Raw genomic sequence first — 26,217 nt, forward strand, 5'->3', positions numbered from 1 at the left:
GGCATTAGGAGTGATCTAAAATGGAATGACTATATAAAATTAATCATCGGTAAAGCAGATGTCAGACTGAGATTCATTGGAAGAATTCTAAGGAAATGCAGTCCGAAAACAAAGGAAGTAGGTTACAGTACGCTTGTTCGCCCACTGCTTGAATACTGCTCACCGGTGTGGGATCCGTAACAGATAGGGTTGATAGAAGAGATAGAGAAGATCCAACGGAGAGCAACGCGTTTCATTACAGGATCATTTAGTAATCGCGAAAGCGTTACGGAGATTATAGATAAACTCCAGTGGAAGACTCTGCAAGAGAGACGCTCAGTAGCTCGGTACGGGCTTTTGTTGAAGTTTCGAGAACATACCTTCACCGAGGAGTCAAGCAGTATATTGTTCCCTTCTACGTATACCTCGCGAAGAGACCATGAGGATAAAATCAGAGAGATTAGAGCCCACACAGAGGCATACCGATGATCTTTCTTTCCACGAACAATACGAGACTGGAATAGAAGGGAGAACCGATAGAGGTACTCAAGGTACCCTCCGCTACACACCGTCAGGAGGCTTGCGGAGTATAGATGTAGATGTAGATCTAGTATAGGACTTACTTTGACGCGAAACCAGATAAATTGCTATACTAAAAACAAAGAGATCAAATGCTGAAGGGGAGCATAAATCAAGTTGCGATGTTACTATGCAAGTTGCCGAAGAATTGTGAAAAGTTTTTCCTGGAAAAGGGGAGGGTGGTTACCAGGTTGCCCCCTTCTACCAACCCAGTCCTGCCTACCTCGTCGAGTGTGTGCTACTATCTCATAGTCTGATGACACTGATCCCCGACCAGAAGAAAGACCACCTCCACTTTCACAACTTGACAGCTTGCCGTCACCGACGCGCTTTGATACGGTGCGCTGCGTGGGTTTCGAGCCACTCTTGATGTAACAGCAGGGATTCGTGACCCAGAAGCTTAGATGAAATAAGAGAACAGGAATGTGAGAGGCTGCGTTGCACACACGCTCACCAATAGGCTGGCTACTCACCACACTGCTGCTATTCCAAGGGACGCGACGAAACGTGGCGTGGTTCCGCTGCGTGTCGCCCGTCAGGGAGTGTCCCTCATATCGTATCGCATCGCCAAAGTCAGATAAACGCCGTCCGGCCAGCAATGGCGAGCGGCTGACAACGCCACACAGCCACCTGTCGACTCGCCGCTCCACGTGCGCGGGCGTGCTAAATGTAAACAGCGAGTTGCGGTCTCTGGAACCTACACGAATGGCGTCACTGGGGATGAAACCAATGAAGGTGAAATGCTATCAGTGCAAGCCATCCAGAGCTGGCGCACGTGTAATGTTACGAATATGTTATCACAGATAAATATTGTTTACCACGCCTGGACAGTAAAATATCTAGGAATACGCATCCTCGACGGTTTAAAGTATAATAGCCTCATAATTAATGCACACTTGCGTATTGTTTGCGAATGTGTTCACTTGTGTTCGCTTTGGTGAAGGGGACTTCGACTCTTTTAGGAAAGCCGGCCGGTGTGGCCGTGCGGTTCTGGGCGCTTCAGTCTGGAACCGCGTGACCGCTACGGTCGCAGGTTCAAATCCTGCCTCGAGCATGTATGTGTGTGACGTCCTTAGCTTAGTTAGGTTCAAGTAGTTCTAAGTTCTAGGGGACTGATGACCACAGATGTTAAGTCCCATAGTGCTCAGAGCCATTTTTTCTTTTAAGAAAGTACGCTCTCGGAATTTTAAAGTTGCACAGGTCATACTGATCCACAAGAAAAGAAGAAGTAGTAATCCGATAAATTACAGATCTATATCTCTGAAGTAAATGAGTTTTGCTATTTGGAGAGCAAAATAACTGATGATGGTCGAAGTAGAGAGGATATACACTCCTGGAAATGGAAAAAAGAACACATTGACACCGGTGTGTCAGACCCACCATACTTGCTCCGGACACTGCGAGAGGGCTGTACAAGCAATGATCACACGCACGGCACAGCGGACACACCAGGAACCGCGGTGTTCGCCGTCGAATGGCGCTAGCTGTGCAGCATTTGTGCACCGCCGCCGTCAGTGTCAGCCAGTTTGCCGTGGCATACGGAGCTCCATCGCAGTCTTTAACACTGGTAGCATGCCGCGACAGCGTGGACGTGAACCGTATGTGCAGTTGACGGACTTTGAGCGAGGGCGTATAGTGGGCATGCGGGAGGCCGGGTGGACATACCGCCGAATTGCTCAACACGTGGGGCGTGAGGTCTCCACAGTACATCGATGTTGTCGCCAGTGGTCGGCGGAAGGTGCACGTGCCCGTCGACCTGGGACCGGACCGCAGCGACGCACGGATGCACGCCAAGACCGTAGGATCCTACGCAGTGCCGTAGGGGACCGCACCGCCACTTCCCAGCAAATTATGGACACTGTTGCTCCTGGGGTATCGGCGAGGACCATTCGCAACCGTCTCCATGAAGCTGGGCTACGGTCCCGCACACCGTTAGGCCGTCTTCCGCTCACGCCCCAACATCGTGCAGCCCGCCTCCAGTGGTGTCGCGACAGGCGTGAATGGAGGGACGAATGGAGACGTGTCGTCTTCAGCGATGAGAGTCGCTTCTGCCTTGGTGCCAATGATGGTCGTATGCGTGTTTGGCGCCGTGCAGGTGAGCGCCACAATCAGGACTGCATACGACCGAGGCACACAGGGCCAACACCCGGCATCATGGTGTGGGGAGTGAAATCCTACACTGGCCGTACACCACTGGTGATCGTCGAGGGGACACTGAATAGTGCACGGTACATCCAAACCGTCATCGAACCCATCGTTCTACCATTCCTAGACCGGCAAGCGAACTTGCTGTTCCAACAGGACAATGCACGTCCGCATGTATCCCGTGCCACCCAACGTGCTCTAGAAGGTGTAAGTCAACTACCCTGGCCAGCAAGATCTCCGGATCTGTCCCCCATTGAGCATGTTTGGGACTGGATGAAGCGTCGTCTCACGCGGTCTGCACGTCCAGCACGAATGCTGGTCCAACTGAGGCGCCAGGTGGAAATGGCATGGCAAGCCGTTCCACAGGACTACATCCAGCATCTCTACGATCGTCTCCATGGGAGAATAGCAGCCTGCATTGCTGCGAAAGGTGGATATACACTGTACTAGTGCCGACATTGTGCATGCTCTGTTGCCTGTGTCTATGTGCCTGTGGTTCTGTCAGTGTGATCATGTGATGTATCTGACCCCAGGAATGTATCAATAAAGTTTCCCCTTCCTGGGACAATGAATTCACGGTGTTCTTATTTCAATTTCCAGGAGTGTAGAATGTAGACTGGCGATGACAAGGAAAGCGTTTCTGAAGAAGAGAAATTTGTTAACATCGAGTATAGATTTAAGTGTCAGGAAGTCGTTTCTGAAAGTATTTGTATGGAGTGTAGCCATGTATGGAAGTGAAACGTGGACGGTAAATAGTTTAGACAAGAAGAGAATAGAAGCTTTCGAAGGGTTTTGTTACAGAAGAATGCTGAAGATTAGTTGGGTAGATCACGTAACTAATGAGGAGGTATTGAATAGAATTGGAGAGAAGTTTGTGGCACAACTTGACTAGAAGAAGGGATCGGTTGGTAGGGCATATTCTGAGGCATCAAGGGATCACCAATTTAGTATTGGAGGGGAGCGCGGAGGGTAAAAATCATAGAGGGAGACCAAGAGATGAATACACTAAACAGATTCAGAAGGATGTAGATTGCAGTAGGTACTGGGAGATGAAGAAGCTTGCACAGGATAGAGTAGCATGGAGAGCTGCATCAAACCAGTCTCTGGACTGAAGACCACAACAACAACATATCACGGAAGTTGATTTGCCGCAGGATTTTGGAACTATACTGTGTTCGAACATTATGAATTACCTCAATGATCACGATCTGTTGACACAAAGTCAGCATTGCTGCGGAAAATATTAGACAACTAGTTCTTTACTGTTACGAACTAAGAGTGCTATCGACAAGGAATTTCAAATTGATTTCATACTTCTAGATTTCCAAAAGGCTTCGGATACCGTTCCTCACAAGCGGCTTTTATGGAGTATAGTCCCAGTTGTGCGACTGGTCACAGTAGTAACTGACGTAAAGTAATCGAGAAAAAATGGAAGTGATATGTGGCGTTCCACAAGGAAGTGCTATATGCCCTCCGCTTTCCTAATCTATGCAGACGATTTGGGAGAAAAGCTGAATAGCCGTCTTGGATAGCTTGCAGATGATAATGTCATTTACCATCTAGTAGAGTCTTCAGACGATCGAAACGGATTGCAAAATGATTTAGACAATATTTCCGTTTAGTCGAAAAGTATCAACTGACGCTAAACAATGAACATTGTTAGGGCATCCAAGTGAGTGCTAAAAAGAATCTGTTAAATTTACACGACAAATGAAACGAATCTAAAGGCTGTCAGTTGAACTAAATACCTAGGAATTAAAATTACGCACAACTTAAATTGTAATTGTAATGATCACAAAGGGAGGGGGGGTAGGCAAACTAAACACTTTGTTCTGTTGGCAAAGCACTTAGAAAATGCAACAGGTCTGCTAAAGATGCTGCCTATATTATGGTCGTTCTTCCTCTGTTAGAGTATTGGCTGTACGGTATGGGTTTCTTAAAGGGGGATGGGACGTCAAACGGGCCGACTTGGAGCAGGAGAGGCACCACAGGGCATTTTGATTTCCACTGTCTATACTTTTACAAATAAATTCACGAAACCTTGTCAGCATGACCAGGAAGAATTCAGAATTCACACTCATAGCAGTGGAAGTTCAAAAACATAATAAAATAATTTTTACCTGTGAAATGTCATCGTTTTACTATTGGCTGCATTTGTTGCTATAGGTACACTTTCCTTCATAAGGAAGAAAGCTTCTTCGAGGAATTTTGCGCAGCATACAAACCATACTTTCAGGTGTATGAAACTCTAGAATTTTCCAAATCTTTTAAAAACTGAGATAATTAACCATAAAATTTGAGTTTTTTTCTAAACATGAAGTTCAAAGTGTAACAGCTCATTCATTTTTTCATAAATTAAATAAATTCTAGAGATAAATGACTGAAAAAATCATACTAATGACGGGGAATCGAACCTGCGATCTTAAGATCAGTAGCGTGCCAGCTTCGTGCACGTCTCAGCTTCAAGGCACACCCGTTGTCGTTATTTATTTGAAAACCACAAATTTTATTTTCTTTAGGCGGAAAGAAATACATAAATGCTGGTACATTTTCTGAATCAGGAAAATGTTTTGCATCAACCGTACACTCATCTTAACTGCTACATCCACTCTCTCAGCTTGTCCACAGTCCGTGGTTCGTGATAAAACATCCGCCTATTATGTGCATTGGAATAGGTATTTGTCTTTCCTTTCTCGACAGTCTCTTTAATGTCCCTAAAATACTGAAGTACAATAACGTTCCACCTGTGATCATTTCGCGACCTAATCTACAACATATTTGGTCTAGGCAGTTATAATAAAACAGCTTATGGCGTATTATTAGAAAGGGCGTCGATAGGATTTTCAAACACTTCATCTTGAACAGCGTCCTCCTCTGCTCTAGACTGTCCATAGCGTGAGAACGGTTCTGTGATTTTCCTGAACTCGAAATATTAAATTCATAACCTCAGTGTCATGTCTTACATGTGATTTACTCATGGAATTTCCTACAGTTTACAAGAGACTATCTAGTGAATTTGGCCAGATAATTCAGTGCAACACCAGGAAATCAGTGGACGATAAGTTTTCCAAACCTCTTCCGCGATGTTGTCAAGTCTAAAATAAACCAGGTGCATGAACAATTGAAGTCCATATCGACCTGTTACTCGAATGACTTACCTTGCCAAGCCTATGTTCTATGGATTCCAAATGTATGGGCTCATGCACAGAGCTGAAGGAACACCAGAATACCAAAAGGATGTCACTCAAATGGCCTAACTTACATTAGAGGTTAAAACATAATTACGAATTCCACTGAGACGCATCGATGGCAAACACCATAAATGCTGAGCTAGGAGTAGCGTTTATACTCAGTATCCCACAGTTGGTGCAGTTCATTCTTAATTCAGTTCCTGGATGTCTCACACTAACAACACGTTGAAGGATGTCAGAATAATTGTACAAAACTATCTACAGGGCTATTACAAATGATTGAAGCGATTTCATAAATTCACTGTAGCTCCATTCATTGGCATATGGTCACGACACACTACAGATGCATAGAAAAACTCATAAAGTTTTGTTCGGCTGAAGCCGCACTTCAGGTTTCTGCCGCCAGAGCGCTCGAGAGCGCAGTGAGACAAAATGGCGACAGGAGCCGAGAAAGCGTATGTCGTGCTTGAAATGCACTCACATCAGTCAGTCATAACAGTGCAACGACACTTCAGGACGAAGTTCAACAAACATCCACCAACTGCTAACTCCATTCGGCGATGGTATGCGCAGTTTAAAGCTTCTGGATGCCTCTGTAAGGGGAAATCAACGGGTCGGCCTGCAGTGAGCGAAGAAACGGTTGAATGCGTGCGGACAAGTTTCACACGTAGCCCACGGAAGTCGACGAATAAAGCAAGCAGGGAGCTAAACGTACCACAGCTGACGGTTTGGAAAATCTTACGGAAAAGGCTAAAGCAGAAGCCTTACCGTTTACAATTGCTACTAGCCCTGACACCCGATGACAAAGTCAAACGCTTTGAATTTTCGGCGCGGTTGCAACAGCTCATGGAAGAGGATGCGTTCAGTGCGAAACTTGTATTCAGTGACGAAGCAACATTTTTTCTTAATTGTGAAGTGAACAGACACAATGTGCGAATCTGGGCGGTAGAGAATCCTCACGCATTCGTGCAGCAAATTCGCAATTCACCAAAAGTTAACGTGTTTTGTGCAATCTCACGGTTTAAAGTTTACGGCCCCTTTTTCTTCTGCTAAAAAAACGTTACAGGACACGTGTATCTGGACATGCTGGAAAATTGGCTCATGCCACAACTGGAGACTGACAGCGCCGACTTAATCTTTCAACAGGATGGTGCTCCACTGCACTTCCACCATGATGTTCGGCATTTCTTAAACAGGAGATTGGAAAACCGATGGATCGGTCGTGGTGGAGATCATGATCAACAATTCATGACATGGCCTCCACACTCTCCCGACTTAACCCCATGCGATTTCTTTCTGTGGGGTTATGTGAAAGATTCAGCGTTTAAACCTCCTCTACCAAGAAACGTGCCAGAACTGCAGGCTCACATCAACGATGCTTTCGAACTCATTGATGGGGACATGCTGCGCCGAGTGTGGGAGGAACTTGATTATCGGCTTGATGTCTGCCGACTCACTAAAGGGGCACATATCGAACATTTGTGAATGCCTAAAAAAAACTTTTTGAGTTTTTGTATGTGTGTGCAAAGCATTGTGAAAATATCTCAAATAATAAAGTTATTGTAGAGCTGTGAAATCGCTTCAATCATTTGTAATAACCCTGTAGATTTAATTGCTGCAATAGAGTGCTTGCTGTTTTTATAAGTTCTCCATGTGCGGCTCAGTGACAGAATGGACAATGCTAACATTAATTTCTATCGAACGACTGACAACACACTGAATAAATTTCTGTCTTTTGCGAATGCAGATTAAAGCCCGCGTAGAATACCGTGGCCTGTAGATGAGCAGTCTTCAGGATTTGTGTTGGGAGAGCGGTAGAGATGGGGATTACCGGCAGGCGCTGTAAGGCACGTGCCGAGCGCTGGAGGGGAAGGGCCGTTTTAAACTGAAACCTGCGCTCATATTTTTTTCTAAATATTAAGTGGAGCCCCTGCACGCCCACACTCGTATTGTGACGTCGCCTCTGCTTTGATTGGTATCGAAATAGAATTCCACTGATAATGCAGCGACTTATTTTCGCCTGCTTGTTAACCATTTGTAACTTTCAGGGAAGTGTCATGAGTGGCAAATTTTGAGTAAAACCTACACATTTCTCTTGTTGCCATGTTAAAATTCGCTTCTTCTGCTATACACAGCTGAAATTACACAGTGGCACCTCACTAACACGTCGTGCATAGGCAATTGCGAGAGAATTCTGAAACATTGGTTTATTAAGTTTATCAACAAATTAAACTTGTAAGTCTTAACATACGTTGTTCCAAAACCCGTAACATTTCTCGTTTCACCAGACATCGGTGGCCCATAAAAATTGCATTCTTTCATCCAAAAAGTCAGTAGTTGGTGGAGTAACATGGTAGATAGTTAAGTTTTGCGTAATAACTGCATGGAAAAATACTCTCCTCTTTTCTTGCTATCATTTGCTACAATACCATTTCTATATCTCAAACCGTTTATGAAATATGAGGAATGTTGTAAATATTTCAGTCTGGCTTTATCACCAGCATGGTGCGATGGCAAATGAGTGTGCAACGTCAGATCAGTTTTATCGAGATTGGTGACAGATGGATCCCCACCCAAGTCTAAAGAAATGCAGTGTGAGTAGGAAGGAAAGGTACATGCTTTGAGGGGTGATAGTAGTGGTGATTTCGAAAAAAAAAACTTCTAATAAACATATGCCCTTTTCTTAATCGTTTGTGGGTAAACCAATGAAAACAACTAGGAACGGGAGACGTGTAGCGTCATCCTTACTAACCGTGTCAGTACGCAGTTCACTTGCGCATGGTGCAGTTGTTTACCTCATGTCTCAGTCCGACAGTGCTTTTCGTAATGCACGGTATTACAGTGTTGTTAAGTGATCGACGAATACAGTTTTGTGTAGTGAAAATGCCACGAATGTTTACGCACGCAGAGTATGCTGACATGGTGTTTGTCTATGGTTTGTCGGCCGGTGTGGCCGTGCGGTTAAAGGCGCTTCAGTCTGGAACCGCGTAACCGCTACGGTCGCAGGTTCGAATCCTGCCTCGGGCATGGATGTGTGTGATGTCCTTAGGTTAGTTAGGTTTAAGTAGTTCTAAGTTCTAGGGGACTTATGACCACAGATGTTGAGTCCAATAGTGCTCAGAGCCATTTGAACCATTTTGTCTATGGTTTGTCCAATGGGAATTCCAGAGCTGCTCGGCGAGAATACCAACAACGATTTCCGAATCGCAGAGTACAAGATAGCAAGGTGTTCAGCGAGGTGTGCCACGGATTGCGTGACTGTGGTACGGCTTTCCAGCGTAAATTTTTTCTCTAAATGTCCCATACAACAAACTATTAATGAAGTTGAGAACGTCCTTCAAATAGTGGAACCCAACCCTACTACTAGCTCTAGAAGAATTGCTGCCCAACTTAGTATTCCGCAAACACGAGTGATACGCACAGTACACGAGCACGGTCTGTATCTCTTTCATCGGCAGAAGGAAAAACGTCGCCGGCCGCTGTGGCCGAGCGATTCTAGGCTCTTCGGTCTGGAACCGCGCGACCGCTACGGTCGCAGGTTCGAATCCTGCCTCGGGCATGGATGTGTGTGATGTCCTTAGGTTATTTAGGTTTAAGTAGTTCTGAGTTCTAGGGGACTGATGACCTCAGATATTAAGTCCCATACTGCTCAGAGCCATTTGAACCATCTGCATGAATGAGATGCTGCCCCCGGCAAGAATTCTGTCAATGGATCATTGCCAATGAGCTATTAATTCCACGTAGTCAGTTCACTGATGAGTCAACATTCACCCGCAACGGAATCAACAACACGCGCAACTCTCATGCATGGGCAAATGAAAATGGGCACGCTACTGTGGAAACGAATTTTCAACGACGTTTCCCAGTCAACGTGTGGTGCGGTATTGTTGGTGACCAACTCATCGGTCCAGTTGTTTTAGATAATCGTCTTACTGGGACACGGTATCTTGAGTGTCTTCAAAATGTGTTACCAGAATACGTGGAGGATATCCCTTTGGCAACACTCCTACACATTTCGTACGGCCAGTGACACAGTATCTCAACACAACATATCCTGGTCGTTGGATCGGTCGCTGTGGAGTCATTGCTTGGCCACCGAGATCACCCGATCTTACGCCATTGGATTACTGTTTGTGGAAGTGGCTGAAGAGCGACGTCTACAAGCGGAGAGTGGACGCAAGAGAGCAACTTCTCGTTCGTATTTTACATGCTTGTGCCCGGGTAAAGGAATGCAAAACTGCTCCGATCGGCGACACAGCGCCTGTCTATAAGAGCAGCAACATGCATTGAAGTTGACAGTGGACTGTTTGAACATCTTCTGGGAGGAAACGTACACTATTAAACAAACCATATCATAACAGTATCTCAATTTACCGCCACCTGCACCTTTCCCGTTCCTAGCTGTTTTCAGTGGTTTACCCGGAGACGGTTAAGAAAGGGGCATATGTTTATTAGAAGTGTTTTGTTCAGAATCACCAGTAGTATCATACGTCAAAACATGTATATACCTTTCCTCCTGACTCACCCTGTGTTCAGTATGTTAGCTAAATTTCGAATGCAGTAACATATTATGTATCAAAATTAGAATTATATTAACACCTTCAGCTGCTAACGGGCGTTGATATGTATCAACGGGGGCAGGTGATCTCCTGCTTACATGGCAGACTCTCTATCCATCTTTTTTTAAAATTTTGTTTAGTATCGTTCCTTGCGTTTGGTCTAGGCGGACGTCACAGGACATCCGTACAAGTTGATCGTAGTTTCCTTTACTCAGTTTTTTTATTACAAAGTGCTAGCGCCTCTCTGACCAAACACACTGAGCTACCGTGCCGGGGAATCTCATTTTGTGCGCTTTTGTTCGTTGCATCTGCTCGGGGAGGACATCGTAAGACATCCGTTTAAGTTCGTTGTTGATCGATTAACTCAGTTTTTTTTTATTGCAGAGGGCAGCTAACCCTATGACCGAACACGCTGAGCTGCCGTGCCGGCTTCCATCTGAGCCACCGAGGACACAGAGAATAGTGCAACTGCAGGGACTATCTCGCGCACGCCTCCCGCGAGACCCTCATTCTCACCTTGTCTGTCCACACACTACATTCGCAATGTCCCACCCGAACACACTCATTACTCGTGGAAGACATTCTTACCAAGTCCCGTAAGAGTTCGGGGAACATGTGTGCATCCGTACAGAAGAAGAAGGTCATGGTCGGTGTTGCCAGAACTATATACTTACATGGTTTTTGTGACTGTTCTTCGACATAAATATCACAATAACTATGACCATTAACGAAATTATGGTCAAATGATCGTGAACTGGACATCTAAAGCCATAAGCATCGCAAAATAGAAATTTTTTTACCGAATAGTTTCTTTAAAATCGTTTGAGAAAGATTTTAGGGCGTGCTTCTCGATTCTGTCATCGCAGACTGGCTGAAAGGTGGGAAACACTGACGGCCTCCCCTTCCGAATAAACGAATGAACTCGCCCAGCGCTTTGGAGGAAAATTGGTCACTGCGAATCGCCTATCGTATCGTGCGTGTACTCTTACTTAGACGATTTTGTCAAGTGTTTTGTTGATTATCTGTTTGAAGTGAATGCAAACAGTTGCTAAGTGGTATACAGAGTACTTTTCTGTTGCGGCATTTGATCTGGAAACACGATTCATGAGTGAAACTCCCTGGAAAATTACATTTATTTGCTGGACTGGTACTCTAACATAGAACCCTTGCTTTTATGGGTAAAGGCTACCCAAGTACAACTCACGACTTGTCCTCACAGCTTTATTTCCGCCAGTACCTCATCTCCTACCTTCCAAACCTCACAGAAGCTCTCCTGCATTCCGTGCCGGACTAACAAAAAATGGTTCAAATGGCTCTGAGCACTATGGGACTTAACATCTGAGGTCATCAGTTCCCTAGAACTTAGAACTACTTACACCTAATTAACCTAAGGACATCACACACTTCCATGCCCGAGGCACGATTCGAACCTGCGACCGTAGCGGTCGCGTAGTTTCAGACTGAAGCGCCTAGAACCGCTCGGCCACTCTGGCCGGCGCTGGACTAACAGTCCTGGAAGAAAGGAACTGAGAGGAACAGCTTACCCTCAGCCTAGAGTAATGTTTGCAGAGTGAATCTTCTAGTGTACAGCGGAGTGTTCGCTGAGATCTTCGTGAAGGGTGCGTTGTGCTTCTGAAAGAAATTGCGAATCAAGATCCAAAAGAATACTTTCCAACACTGAGAATGTGAAAAGTCGCTTCATTGTTTTATTATAAAAAATGTGTAGGAAAAACCAGTGTATTGATACTTATCTGCGAGAAGCCATATATACAGAAAGTAAATTGCAGGAAATGGTGTACCTTCTTGCTACTGGTTGTGGTTCAAGGACCCTGACAAACATCTTTCGATTAGTAAACTATTAGCTTACCGATCTGCCTTCACTTTACTTAATTTCCGTGTCCAGCTTTCCGAGACGTTCCTCCAATATCATAAACCATTTAACATTTGGCACACACACTGCATCAGCGCATATACCGATGATTTTGTTACCTTCACTTTCTTCTGTTCTTGGGAGTAGATAGATCTCTCAGGAATATGCAATGTGGTAATTTTAAAACCGCACTATTAATGTTACAGCGTATGTCAGATCTGCTCGCTGTAGTGCAGTATTCAGAATCATAAAATAAACAATAAATACCGACCTGATGCTTTTAACACTCTGTTTAATCTTATCCTCCTGAAACCCCGGCATTCCTGCCGACTTCTCCAGCTTTGATATTCCGGCTACCTTGGCTGCTTTACTTTTGTACAGTGGACTTTCACGTTCCACAAATACTCCTGATCTACATAGAGGGAAACTAAGTTAACAGTGGTACGTCACTGCAACGAGCCATGTTGCCGATCCACAAGCAACAGTTGACTCAAAGGAGAGGGCGGAACGAAGACAGACAATAATGCGTGCTACTAATCAGCTTTTCACACTAGTCCAGGGGCGTGCCATTGTTAGGTGACCTGGACTACCTACCTACAGATTATTAGCTGCTTGAGAAAAGTAATGAGGCTGATTTTTAACCTACCATAGTTTTATTCCCTCCCAAACAACACTTTTGTCCCATTCAAAGTAGTTCCCCTCGACACCTGCACGCCGGCGGCGTCGCTGTTCCCAGTATTGCTAGCAGCGCTGAAAGGCTTCAACTGGTCGGGTCTTTAACATGTCGGCCACGTTCTTTTGAATGCTCTTCCGAGTTCCAAAATGACTTCGTTTTAAAACATTTTTCAATTCCGGGAAAAGAAAAACATCACGAGGACTCAGATCAGATGAATAGAGGGATTGTGGAACAACAGGAATGCCTTTCGAGGTCAAACATTTCTTGATTGAAGTGGCCGTGTGACATGGGGCGTTGTCTTGATGCAACATCCAGTTGTCTGCAATGTCCGATCTCATTCGATTCACCGTTTTTCAAATGGTTCAAATGGCTCTGAGCACTATGGGACTTAACATCTATGGTCATTAGTCCCCTAGAACTTAGAACTACTTAAACCTAACTAACCTAAGGACATCACACAACACCCAGTCATCACTAGGCAGAGAAAATCCCTAACCCCGCCGGGAATCGAACCCGGGAACCCGGGCGTGGGAAGCGAGAACGCTACCGCACGACCACGAGCTGCATTCACCGTTTTTTCTAAACCTTTTAAGGATATCTTTGTAAAACACGTGGTTGACAGATTGTCATGGAGCAACGATCTCACAAGAGCATGCACACGTTCGACGTTTTCGTCGGTTTTTAAAGTTGAAGGTCTCCCTGAGTAAGGTTCATCTTCAACCTGTTCTCGACGTTCAAAAACTGATTTGTACCAACCAAAATCTTGTATTCTTGATAAAATTCCCCATAGACCTCGTTCAACTTTTCAGAGGTCACACTCGAGGTTTCCCCAAGTGTGACACAAAACTTAATGGCATGACATTGCTCTGAATTCCGCTGTTTCATTTTCGTGACGCGCTACAAAAACGCAACGTCACTGAGGACGCTCTCAGAAATCACATGATGGCTGTACAGAGCTGAAACTTGGATTGAACATCTGGAAAGGATGAATAAACGCCGGCCGCTGTTGCCGAGTGGTTCTAGGCGCTTCAGTCCGGAACCGCACTGCTGCTACGGTCGCAGGTTCGAATCCTGTGTGTGCTGTCCTTAGGTTAGTTAGGTTTAAGTAGTACTAAGTTCTAGGGGACTCATGACCTCAGATGTTAAGTCCCATAGTGTTTAGAGCCATTTGAACCATTTTTTGATGAATAAACCTGTCTACACAAGTAGAACAACACAGCGTTGCCAGATCGCTCGTAGTGATCAGGCTTATTACTTTCCTCACGCCTCGTATACGAAACAATGTCGTTTAGAAAATTTTACTTACTAAGTCAATTGGCCCTTGGCTAAATGTGACATCGAGTGAGACGGCACAGTGATTAGCACATTGGACTCGCGTTCGGGAGGACGACGGTTCAAACCCGCATCCGGCCATCATGATGTAGGTATTTTTAAATTGCTTCAAGCACACGCCAGGATGATTCCTTTGAAAGGGCACCGCCTTCCCCATCCTTCCCTAATCCGAGCTTGTGCTCAGTCTTTAATGACCTAGTTGTCGACGGTACATTAAACACTGACCTCCTCCTTCTAAATCACTGGCACAGTGTGAACCAGCCTTTAGGCGTGAGATGACGAAGTACGTGTTGAGGCTGCGGTGGCTTTCCAACACTCTGGTGTGTAATATAGCTGCTATTGTTTGCACCATCAGACTCGCCTACCGTCAATAATTCTGTACTGTGAGGTGTCCACTCCCGCGGTCCATGTAAGGGCTGGGATCAAGCCGTAGAAACGGGAGCAGGCCAGCCAGCACAACCGGTCCGCGCCTGTAGCGGGTCACAGCAGGCGGGCCTCGAACCCCCGACCTTTGCCAAAGACGCGGCCTGGGCGTGGCCGCCCGCCTCCGTGCCTCGCCTGACTCTACTACACGCGGACCAGCCTATTTCTAAAGTTCGGACTATCCGCGGTCGGAAAAGTGCCGGTATTCCGCGCACTATCATACAGCGTGTCGGAGAAGTCTCAGCAGCCTTGTTGCCTGTCGCCATCGCTCAGTCAGTAGAGTATTATCCAAAGCCTACCATGTATAAGTAAGGGGTAGACGGCCTTCTGCCTAGCTGCAGATTTTAGCAGACCGTTTATCCGCCGCGCGGGCGAGAAAAGAGAACCTTTCTATTCTGTCGTGGATCCGCGCATGTGCGGTAGTAGTAGTAGTAGTAGTAGTAGTAGTAGTAGTAGTAGTGGTAGTGGTGGTGGTGGTGGTGGTGGTGGTGGTGTTAGCGCCCATGAGCAGAACTCGGCGTTTCGAGCGGGCTTTTTGCTTGTTATTGTTTACAATTGTGGGCAGCAAACTCTTGAGGACTCTTGGCTATTGCACGAGATATTCCAACATTTTCAGAGTAATTTTTATAAATACTGTAATTAAACAATTCAAAATTCTTTTTTTCTGTACTGCATTGAGAAATATTGTATATCGAATCATGTCTTCTTACTGTAAAAATGAAGTGAAACAAAGAAAATATGAGTGCGCTTATTGAAGCATACAGCAAGGAAAGTGTCTATATAATACTCTAGATACGCTGTACAGTAACAAGGTACTTCTGCAAATATTCAAATCCGAGTTACACTATGTAATCAAAAGTATCCAGACACCTGGCTGAAAATTACTTAAAAGTTCGTGCGCTCTCCATCGGTAATGCTGTAATTCAGTATGCTGTTGGTCCACCCTTAGCCTTGATGACAGCTTCCACTCTAGCAGGCTTCTTGTGGAAAGGCAGCCCATTCTTCACTGAGTCCTGCACTGAGGAGAGGTATCGATGTCGGTCGGTGAGGCCTGGCACGAAGACGGCGTTCCAAAACATCCCAAAGGTGTTCTATAGGATTCAGGTCAGGACTCCATGCAGGCCAGTCCATTACAGGGATGTTATTGTCGTGTAACCAATCCGCCACAGGCGGTGCATTATCAACAGGTAGTCAATCGTGTTCAAAGATGCAGTCGCCATCCTCGAATTGCTCCTAAACAGTGGGAAGCAAGGAGGTGCTTAAAACATCAATGTAGGCCTGTGCTGTGATACTGCCACGCAAAACAAGGGGTGCAAGCCCCTCTATGAAAAACACGACCACACCGTAGCACCACCGCCTCCGAATTTTACTGTTGGCGCTACACCCTGGCGTCGGATCGCCACATTGTGTACCGTGATTCGTCACTCCACACAACGTTTTTCCACTGTTCAATCGTTCAATGTTTACGCCCCCCTATACCAAGCGTGGCATTTACTGGCGTGAAGTGTGGCTTACGAGCAGCCGCTCGACTGTGAAATCTAAGTTTTCTCGCCTCCCGCCTAACTGTCATAGTACTCATGTCCATTATAATTATCCGGGCTGTTATGCCGTGGTCGGTTGATGAATTCTGTGTCAATTCCCAACGTTTCGTCTCCGACTGCGGGATACATCTTCAAGGGGGTCCGTAGCTCGATGGAAGGTCCAAACCACCCACTGGCTCGCTACTGACTGCCGCTAAATTCCGTGTCCGCGCGCTCCCGCGCCGCGGCGTGACGTCACGTGTTTTGCAGTGGAGCCTGATGCAGTTTGGAATTCCTGTGTGATGGTCTGGATAGATGTCTGCCTATTACACATCACGACCCTCTTCAACTGTCGGCGGTCTCTGTCAGTCAACAGACGAGGTCGGCCTGTACGCTTCTGTACCGTACGTGTCCCTTCTCGTTTCCACTTCACTATCACATCGGAAACAGTGGACCTAGAGATGTTTAGGAGTGTGGAAATCTCACATACAGACGTGTGACATAAGTGACACCCAGTCACCTGACGACATTCGAAGTCTGTGAGTTCTGCTCTCTCACGATGTCTAATGACTACTGGTGTCGCCGATCTGGAGTACCTGGCAGTAGGTGGCAGCACAGTGCACCTAATAAGAAAAACATTTTATCGCACAGTGTATATCGTCTATGTGAATATTTATTTCGGTGTGTGTGTGTGTGTGTGTGTGTCCTTAATTTGTGAAAGTACCACACTTGTTTCAGTCGAGTGTATCTTTCGTATTATGTCAACATGCTAGGAAAGATAGTGTTCAGAGAATAGCCGCAAATGTCAGACCAGTCGTCCTGGCCACGGCCAGGGAGGACTGTAATAACTTCTTAGCATCTTTCCACTCGTACTGTTGTGAAATAGCTTCCCTCATTACTGTGTCACTTGCGCAAATCCCGTCATGTTTGATCCTCAGCAGCTTATCAAAACTAGACACATCCACTCTGACAAAGTTCCTCAATTCCTATGGATCTTTGGACCTCACCTCTCCATTAATAGGAAACATCCCCCAGGCTGTGGCTAAGCCATGTTTCCGCAGTATCCTTTCTTTCAGGAGTGCTAGTTCCGCAAGGTTCAGGAGAGCTTCTGTAAAGTTTGGGAGGTAGGAACGAGATACTGGCAGAAGTAAAGCTGTGAGGACCGGGCGTGAGTCGTGCTTCGGAAGCTCAGATGGTAGAGCACTTGCCCGCGAAAGGCAAAGGTCCAGAGTTCGAGTCTCGGTCGGGCACACAGTTTTAATATGCCAGGAAGTTTTACTCCTTCTAATTGTAACAGAGTAATTACGAATTCACTTTTATTTTTTCAAATATTGCCCAACTGTACACGGACACAATGCAAAACGAATAATGAGCATCCGGGCAACTGGGAGCTTGATTTGTTTGTATTGTGAGATGAGGAACTTTGCATCTATCACGTATCTCTTACCCAGCGCAAAGTTCCAGACGACTAGAGAAAAGTGCAGATGACTCGACACCTTGATATAAGAAAGGCAAAAGAACGGACCCACAAAACTACAAACCAATATTCCTAACATCGGTTTGCTGCAAGATCCAAAATATTGCCTGCTCGAATATAATAAATTTTCTTGAAACTGAGAAGTTTGTGTCAACTAATGAGCATGGTGTTAGAAACCATCGCTCGTGCGAAACACAGCTTGCCCTATTCTCGCACGATGCCCTGCTAACTATGGATGAAGGGTAACAAGCAGATTTCTGAAAAGCATTTGACACGGTGCCCCATTCCGGACTGTTAATGAAGGTGCATACAGAATAGGCTACCAGATATGCTACTGACTTAAGTAACAGAACCCAGTATGTTGTCCTCGACAGCGAGTGTCCATCAGAGACAAGGGTATCGTCATGAGTGCCACAGGAAGCGTGAAGGACCACTATTATTTTTTTATATACATAAATGACGTGGCGGACAACTGCAATCTGCAGTTGTTTGCTGATGATGCTGTGGTGTACGAGAAGCTGTTGAACTTCAGTACCTGTAGGAGGATACAAGATGACATAGACAAATTTTCTAGATGTGTGATGAATGGGAGCTAGCTCTAAATGTGGAAAAATGTTAGTTAATACAGACGAGTAGGAAAAACAAACCTTTAATATATGAAACTTCCTGGCAGATCAAAACTGTGTGCCCGACCGAGACTCGAACTCGGGACCTTTGCCTTTCGCACACTCCGCTGGAGAGTGAAAATCTCGTTCTGGAAACAACCCCCAGGCTGTGGCTAAGCCGTCTCCGCTATATCCTTTCTTTCAGGAGTGCTAGTTCTGCAAGGCTCGCAGGAGAGCTTCTGTAAAGTTTGGAAGGTAGGAGACGAGATACTGGCAGAAGTAAAGCTGTGAGTACCGGGCGTGAGTCGTGCTTCGGTAGCTCAGATGGTAGAGCACTTGCCCGCGAAAGGCAAAGGTCCCGAGTTCGAGTCTCGGTCGGGCACACAGTTTTAATCCGTCAGGAAGTTTCATATCAGCGCACACTCCGCTGCAGAGTGAAAATCTCATTCCTTTAATATATGGATATTGCGCTAGTAGCGTCCTGCTTGACGCAGTCGGGTTGTTTAAATGTCTGAGCGTTAAGTTGCAAAGTGATATGAAATGGAACGAGCATGTGACGATTATGTTTGGAGAATTTTGGGAAAGCGTGTTCATCTGTAAAGGTGACCGCGTATAGGACGGTGGTGCGACCTATTCTTGAGAACTGTTCGAGTGTTTGGGATCCACACCAGGTCGGATTGAAAGAAGACACTGAAGCAATTGAGATGCGAGCTACTACACTACTGGCCATTAAAATTGCTACACCAAGAAGAAATTCAGATGATAAACGGGTATTTATTGGACAAATATATATACTAGAACTGACATGTGATTACATTTTCACGCAATTTGGGTGCATAGATCCTGAGAAATCAGTACCCAGAACAACCACCTCTGGCCGTAATAACGACCTTGATACGCCTGGGCATTGAGTCAAACAGAGCTTGGATGGCGCGTACAGATACAGCTGCCCATGCAGCTTCAACACGATACCATAGTTCATCAAGAGTAGTGACTGGCGTATTGTAACAAGCCAGTTGCTCGGCCACCATTGACCAGACGTTTTCAGTTGGTGAGAGATCTGGAGAATGTGCTCGCCAGGGCAGCAGTCGAACATTTTCTGTATCCAGAAAGGAACGTACTGGACCTGCAACATGCGGTCGTTCATTATCCTGCTGAAATGTAGGGTTTCGCAGGGATCGAATGAAGGGTAGAGTCACGGGTCGTAACACATCTGAAATGTAACGTCCACTGTTCAAAGTGCCGTCAATGCGAACAAGAGGTGACAGAGACATGTAACCAATGGCACTCCATACCATCACGCCGGGTGACACGCCAGTATGGCGATGACGAATACACGCTTCTAATGTGTGTTCACGGCGATGTCGGCAAACACGGATGCGACCATCATGATGCTGTAAATAGAACCTGGATTCATCCTAAGAAATGACGTTTTGCCATTCGTGCACCCAGATTCGTCGTTGAGTACACCATCGCAGGCACTCCTGTCTGTGATGCAGCGTCAAGGGTAATCGCAGCCATGGTCTCCGAGCTGATGGTCCATGCTGCTGCAAATGTCGTCGAACTGTTCGTGCAGATGGTTGTTGTCTTGTAAACATCCCCATCCGTTGACTCAGGGATCGAGACGTGGCTGCACGATTCGTTACAGCCATGCGGATAAGATGCCTGTCATCTCGACTGATAGTGATACGAGGCCGTTGGGATCCAGCACGGCGTTCCGTATTACCCTCCTGAACCCACCGATTCCATATTCTGCTAACAGTCATTCGATCTCGACCAACGCGAGCAGCAATGTCGCGATACGATAAACCGCAATAGGCTACAATCCGACCTTTATCAAAGTCGGAAACGTGATGGTACGCATTTCTCCTCCTTACACGGGGCATCACAACAACGTTTCGCCAGGCAACGCCGGTCAACTGCTGTTTGTGTATGAGAAATCGGTTGGAAACGTTCCTCGTGTCAGCACGTTGTGGGTGTCGCCACCGGCGCCAACCTTGTGTGAATACTCTGAAAAGCTAATCATTTTCATATCACAGCATCTTCTTCCCGTCGGTTAAATTTCGCGTCTGTAGCACGTCATCTTCGTGGTGTAGCAATTTTAATGGCCAGTAGTGTAGATTTGTTACCAGTAGGCTCGGTCAGCATGCGAGTGTTGCGGATATGCTTCGGGGGCTCAAGTGGTAATCCCTGGAGGGAAGAAGACTTTCATTTCCAAAAACACTACTGAGAAAGTTTAGAGAACCGGCACTTGAAGCTAACTGCACAGTGATTCTCCTGCCGCCAAGATACATTTCACGTAAGGACCACACAGATAAGATTAGAGAAATTGGGGCTTAGATAGATAGTTGTTCTTACTCCCTCTAATTGTGAGTGGAACAGGAACGGAAATAACTAGTAGTGGTACAAGGTACCCTGCGCCACGCACACTGTGGTGGCTTGCGGAGTTTGTATGTAGATGTAGCTTGACGCTATGTAGCGACACTTGATGAGGCTTGGCCATGGTAAGTGGGAGAGCCTGCCTACACCTGTTCGTGTTTTCTGTCTGCAGAAAACCGTACTGGACAGCATCCAAGCAGACGACCCGGAGTTCCGTGGGGATGGCTACACCAGCCTGGCGGTCATCTACGCCGTGTTCGCCGTTTGCAACTGGCTAGCGCCGTCCATCATCAGCGTGGTGGGGCCGCGTCTAACCATGGTCATCGGCGGCATCACCTACGCGTGAGTCTCGACACCCCACTACCAAAACACCACACGTCATCTGGCTGAAAGGCTCCCGACACCAGTTATGTAACTACTAGCGTCTAGCGCCTCCTTTTCCGAACTGCATAGCATATAACCTTCAGAGAATACACTGATCAGCCAGAACATTACGACCATCGACCTAATATTGATACAAAGCCGTCCAGGAGATGGCTGTCCGCCCTGGTAGCTGAGTAGTCAGCGTGACAGACTGTCAATCCTAAGGGCCCGGGTTCGATTCCCGGCTGGGTCGGAAATTTTCTCCGCTCAGGGACTGGGTGTTGTGTTGTCTAATCATCATCATTTCATCCCCATCGACGCGCAGGTCGCCGAAGTGGCGTCAAATCGAAAGACCTGCACCAGGCGAACGGTCTACCCGACGGGAGGCCCTAGCCACACGATATTTCAATTTTAGGAGATGGCTGCGTCACCTGGTGGAAAATGACTGCTTTTCAGACACGTGCACAGTGAATAGTGCATGTAGTATCAGTGAGCGTGCTGTCCCTATGTAGAATAGGAAGGGTGTGTGATCTATCTGAGTTCGAGCGAGGGCAAATTGTGAAGGCCCAGAGAGGCTCGGCAGGAGCGTTTCGGAAACTGCACGACTTGCTGGGTGTTCGAGGACTGCCGTGGTGAGTCTCTTCAACAATGTGGCACGTCTAGATGTCATGGGGCTGGGCAGCCATGCCTCCTTACAGATGTCAGACATTGTATACCATACAGACTGATAAAACAGGACAGGCGGTGAACTGTGTTGGAACTAATATCGGACTTCAATGCTTCGCAGAGTACGAGTGTCTCTGAACACACAGTGCACCAAACACTCCTAATGATGGGCTTCTGCAGCCGACAACCTGTGCGTGTGCCGATGACAACACCACGACATCGGCAACTGTAACTGAAACGGGCGTGTGACCGTTGGCCCCAGATGTTGCCGCTGTTGCAGAGCATCGCACGGTGTGATGAATCTTCATACTTTCTTTGTCATGTTTACGGGAGGGCGTGAATCCGTCGTCTTCGAGGGGAACAGCTCCTTGACACCTGTATTAGGGGAAGGAGAAACCTGCTGGCAGCTCCATTAAGCTGTTTGGAACATTCACTCGGGCATCCGTGGGTCCAGTGGAGCTGGTGCAACGCACTATGACAGCCAAGGACACTGGTTGCAGATCATGTACACCCCTTCATGACGATTATATTCCTCGATGGCAGTGGCATTTTTAAACACGATAAGGCATCATGTCACAAGGCCAGGAGTGTGATGGAGTGGATCGAGAACACAGTGGAGAATTCCAATTGATGTGCTGCCTCCCCCCCCCCCCTCCCCCAATCTGAACCCGATCAAACACACCTGGGATGTGATTGAACATACACCGCCCCCACCCCAGAATTTACAGGAATTAGGTGACTTGTGTATGCAGATGTGGTGCTAGTACATTAAGGTTTTGGAAGATTATTTCATCCCCTTTATACAACGTGACCCTGATTTTGACAAGACGTGGTTCATGCAAGATGGAGCTGGACGTCATTGAAGCAGAAAAGTGTTTGAAGTCCTGGAGGAGCACTTTGGGGACTGCATTCTGGCTCCAGGATACCCAGAGGCCCTGGCATGGCCGCCATATTCTCCAGATCTGAACATATGTGACTTCTTTTTGAGGGGCTATATTAAAGCAATAACCCCAAAACCATTGCTGAGCTGAAAACAGCCATTCAGGAGGGCATCAACAGCATCAATTTGGCGACACTTCAGCAGGTCGTGCAGAATTTCGCTATTCGTGTGCACCACATTGTCGCCAATGATGGCAGGGATATCGAACATGTCGTACCCAAAATCTGAATGTCTGTAGTGACATTTACATGTTGAATAAAGTGTGCGCACACCGTAGTTTGTAAGTAATTTACATTTTCTTTCATATAGTTCAATAATTGTCACCTTGTATATACATAAATGATCTGTTGGACAGCGTAAGCAGCAGTATGCGGTTGTTTGCTGATGATGATGTGGAGTACAAGAAGGTATTGAACTTCAGTTGCTGTAGGAGGTTTAAGGTTGCAAGTGTAGTAGGAAAGGCGAATGGTAAACTTTGGTTTCTTGCTAGAATTTTGGGAAAGTGTGGTTCACCTGTAAAGGAGACCACACATAGGATGCTACTGCAGCCCATTGTTGAGCACTGTTAGTGTTTGGGATGCAAGCCTGGTCAGAGTAAAGGAAGGCATCGAAGCAGTTCGGAGGCAGGCTGTGAGATTTATTAATGATAAGTTTGAACAACATCCAAATATTACAGAGATGCTTCGGGGACTCAAATGATCATCACTGGAAAGGAGGCAATGTTCTTCTTGAGGAGCACTGTTATGAAAATTTAGAGAACTGGCAGTTGAAGCTGACTGCAGAACGATTCTACAGCCGCCAACGTATATTTCACATAAGAACCATGAAGATAAGATTAGAGAGATTAGGGCGTACAGAGGCATCTAGGTAGCCATTTTTCTATCAGTCTTTTTGCGAGTGGAACAGAAAAAGAAATGACTAGTAGTGGTACAGGGTGCCCTTCGCCATGCACTGTACAGTGGCTTGCACAGTATCTATGTAGATGAACATGTGGATGAAGGTACTGTGAGGTTTAGTAAGACAAGTGCAGTCTCTTTGCAAATTTTCTCACGCAACCTTTCCAATTCCCTTGTGTATTGTAATGACAATTGATGATTTCAACTTGGAGAAACAAATTGTAGGTATATATGCAGAATTCTGCTGAAGTAAACAAGATAATTGAGCATCACTTAGACATTTGATGTTCTTTGACAACCTACTCTGCTTCTTTGAGAACTGTGGGATGCCTGTTACTCATTCAATACCTCCCACTCATTTGCAGTTATTATCCTGTGCATGTAAGTTTTGTCATCGTCAGCTTGTTCAAAGAGTTTTTTGAAAACTTTCGCTGAATATCCCTTTTAGTCTTTGATCACAAAATGAGGAACAAACTATGCCTCAGCTCCTTGTTTGTCCAATTTTTCATTTAGAATCTCATAGCACGAAACACTCGATATTCTGACGTCGTCTGCAATATCCCAAACAGATGGCAGTTCAAACACAGTATGTTCTTGGTTTTCCAACATTAAGTACTACCAGCTGAGGTAAAACACCTTCCTTGAGGCACGCCAACTTAGTGAGTTACTTCAACCTTTGGATCAGGAAAAACTGTTGCTAACACTGCATTTGACATATTGCTTGTAAGCTTGTTTCAATGAGTGTCACTTTCATCATCTTCTGGTGAAGTGTTGAGATTGCATGGTTGTCCCATACAGTTTCCTGAGTGAACGCTGTGTCTCCCACCCCTTTTGCCATTCGATTCAGTAACTTGTGGTGAAGGGCACGGATCGCCATTCGACTCTCAGTGTGTTCATTCTTGCAGACTCACAAAGCATAATCTGCTGCGTGTGTTTCTGGAGTGTGGCTGCTAATGCCAGATTCTGTTTCCAACTTGACTGGTAGCTCTTATCACTGAGATAAAACGCCGTGACAATCTCATCAACAATTGATTGCTTGATTACGCTCCCCCAAAAGTGACTACCTCAGCACAGAATGCCAGATGAATATTTAATTATATGTGAGTCAAGTGAATGTGATGGCCTCCATCGACTTCTGTGTTCAGGTATTATAATCTATCAGATAGAATCCAGCTCCACACATATGAGTGTGTGAACTTACTGTTGTGAGGTATCGTCCCTCCACACTGCAGCCACTGTAGTATTCGAAGGAAAATGGGCACATGCGTATGTGCTCTCAACATGATGTTAACACATCTACATCTACATCTACATCTACATCTACATGACTACTCGGAAAATCGCTCTTAAGTGCCTGCCGGAGGGTTCATCGAACCACTTTTATTCTCTGCCCCTCCTCCCCGTGCCATAGTCTAACAGTGTTTGGGGAAACATTTAGATCTTCCTGTATGAGCTCTGATTTCTCTCATTTTATTACATTATCATTTGTCGCTGTGTGGGTGGGTGTCTACAAAATTTTCAGATGAGAGTGTTGGAGACTGAAATTTCATGAAAAAATCTCACTGTATCAAAAAACACATTTGTGAAATTTCATGAAAAGATCTCACTGTATCAAAAAACACATTTGTTTCAACAATTGTCACCCCAAATCGTGTATTATATGCTTGACTCACTCTCCACTGTTTCACAATAATACAAACTGAGATGCTCTTCTTTGAACTTTTTTGATGTCCTCCATCAACCCTATCTAGTAAGGATCCCATACTGCACAGTAGTAGTCTAGCAGAGGACTGACAAGTATGGTGCAGTTAGTCTCTTTACTATACCTGTTGTCTGTTCTAAGTGTTCTGCAAATAAAACAGTCTTTGGTTTGCCAATTCCACAGCTTTATCCATGTGATCAAAGAGTAAACTGGAGCCATGGCAGGCTGATTTCCATAATACTGGCATGTCTTCAGCATCTTGTTGGAATGAGAGAGATGGGTATATCGCAAGAATTGCCCTACGGACTAAACTGTAACCCATCTGTGATCATGTTAGATAAGTGAGTCCACCAGCATGATGGGCAGGACACAGGATGTACTGAGCCATGTGGTCAGCACCAGTTTGAAGTTGCATGGGCCTCTTTGCACTGGTGAAACTAGATGGGGGGAATTTGAGCACTAACTTCCCCTATGGTAAAAGTTCCTTCATCATAAAACAGAAATACAGTTTTTGGGCCAATGCCTACTTATTGCATGTAGCACTGACGCTGGCCACATATTGTTGTTCTTGTTATCACTAGGTGGGAAGAATAAGTTATTTACTGTCCCAGGTTTTTATTATCACTCAGATTACCTGTAATCAGAACTGACAGTTACCTGTTGTTGCAGGCTTCTGCACAGTGTCTCAAAATTCTTTATAGTTGACTACAGCTCACATTATAAAGTAAAATCTGTCATGTTATAAACTTATAAAGTTTAGTCCTCTAGATTGAATGAAATTTTATGACACATTCCATACGACAATGCTCCATAGTAAAACATGGCAATACACTAGGTGAAAATGTATGACCCAAGTTGTGCTTTGCAGTAGCAACTAAAAATGTAACACCACTACATTTGACAGGTGAAAAAAAG

The 26,217-nt window shown here is 45.7% G+C and overlaps 2 protein-coding genes across 2 annotated transcripts in view; one reads left to right on the plus strand and one right to left on the minus strand.

Annotated features, from left to right (window-relative positions):
• The window catches only part of LOC124619710 (rho GTPase-activating protein 17-like), a 323,049-nt gene extending 321,982 nt beyond the window's left edge, over positions 1 to 1,067 (minus strand). The window contains exon 1 of the mRNA XM_047146270.1: positions 1,032 to 1,067. The gene's annotated coding sequence lies outside the window, so the exon portion shown is untranslated. The remainder of the gene's footprint in view (positions 1 to 1,031) is intronic.
• LOC124619711 (UNC93-like protein MFSD11) overlaps positions 1 to 26,217 on the plus strand; it is a 228,181-nt gene that overhangs the window by 158,656 nt on the left and 43,308 nt on the right. Inside the window, exon 2 of the mRNA XM_047146272.1 lies at positions 20,908 to 21,077. Coding sequence (XP_047002228.1) covers positions 20,908 to 21,077 — 170 coding nt within the window. The remainder of the gene's footprint in view (positions 1 to 20,907; positions 21,078 to 26,217) is intronic.

The sequence above is a fragment of the Schistocerca americana genome, chromosome 6 (genome assembly GCF_021461395.2).
Source record: "Schistocerca americana isolate TAMUIC-IGC-003095 chromosome 6, iqSchAmer2.1, whole genome shotgun sequence".
Taxonomy (NCBI): domain Eukaryota; kingdom Metazoa; phylum Arthropoda; class Insecta; order Orthoptera; family Acrididae; genus Schistocerca; species Schistocerca americana.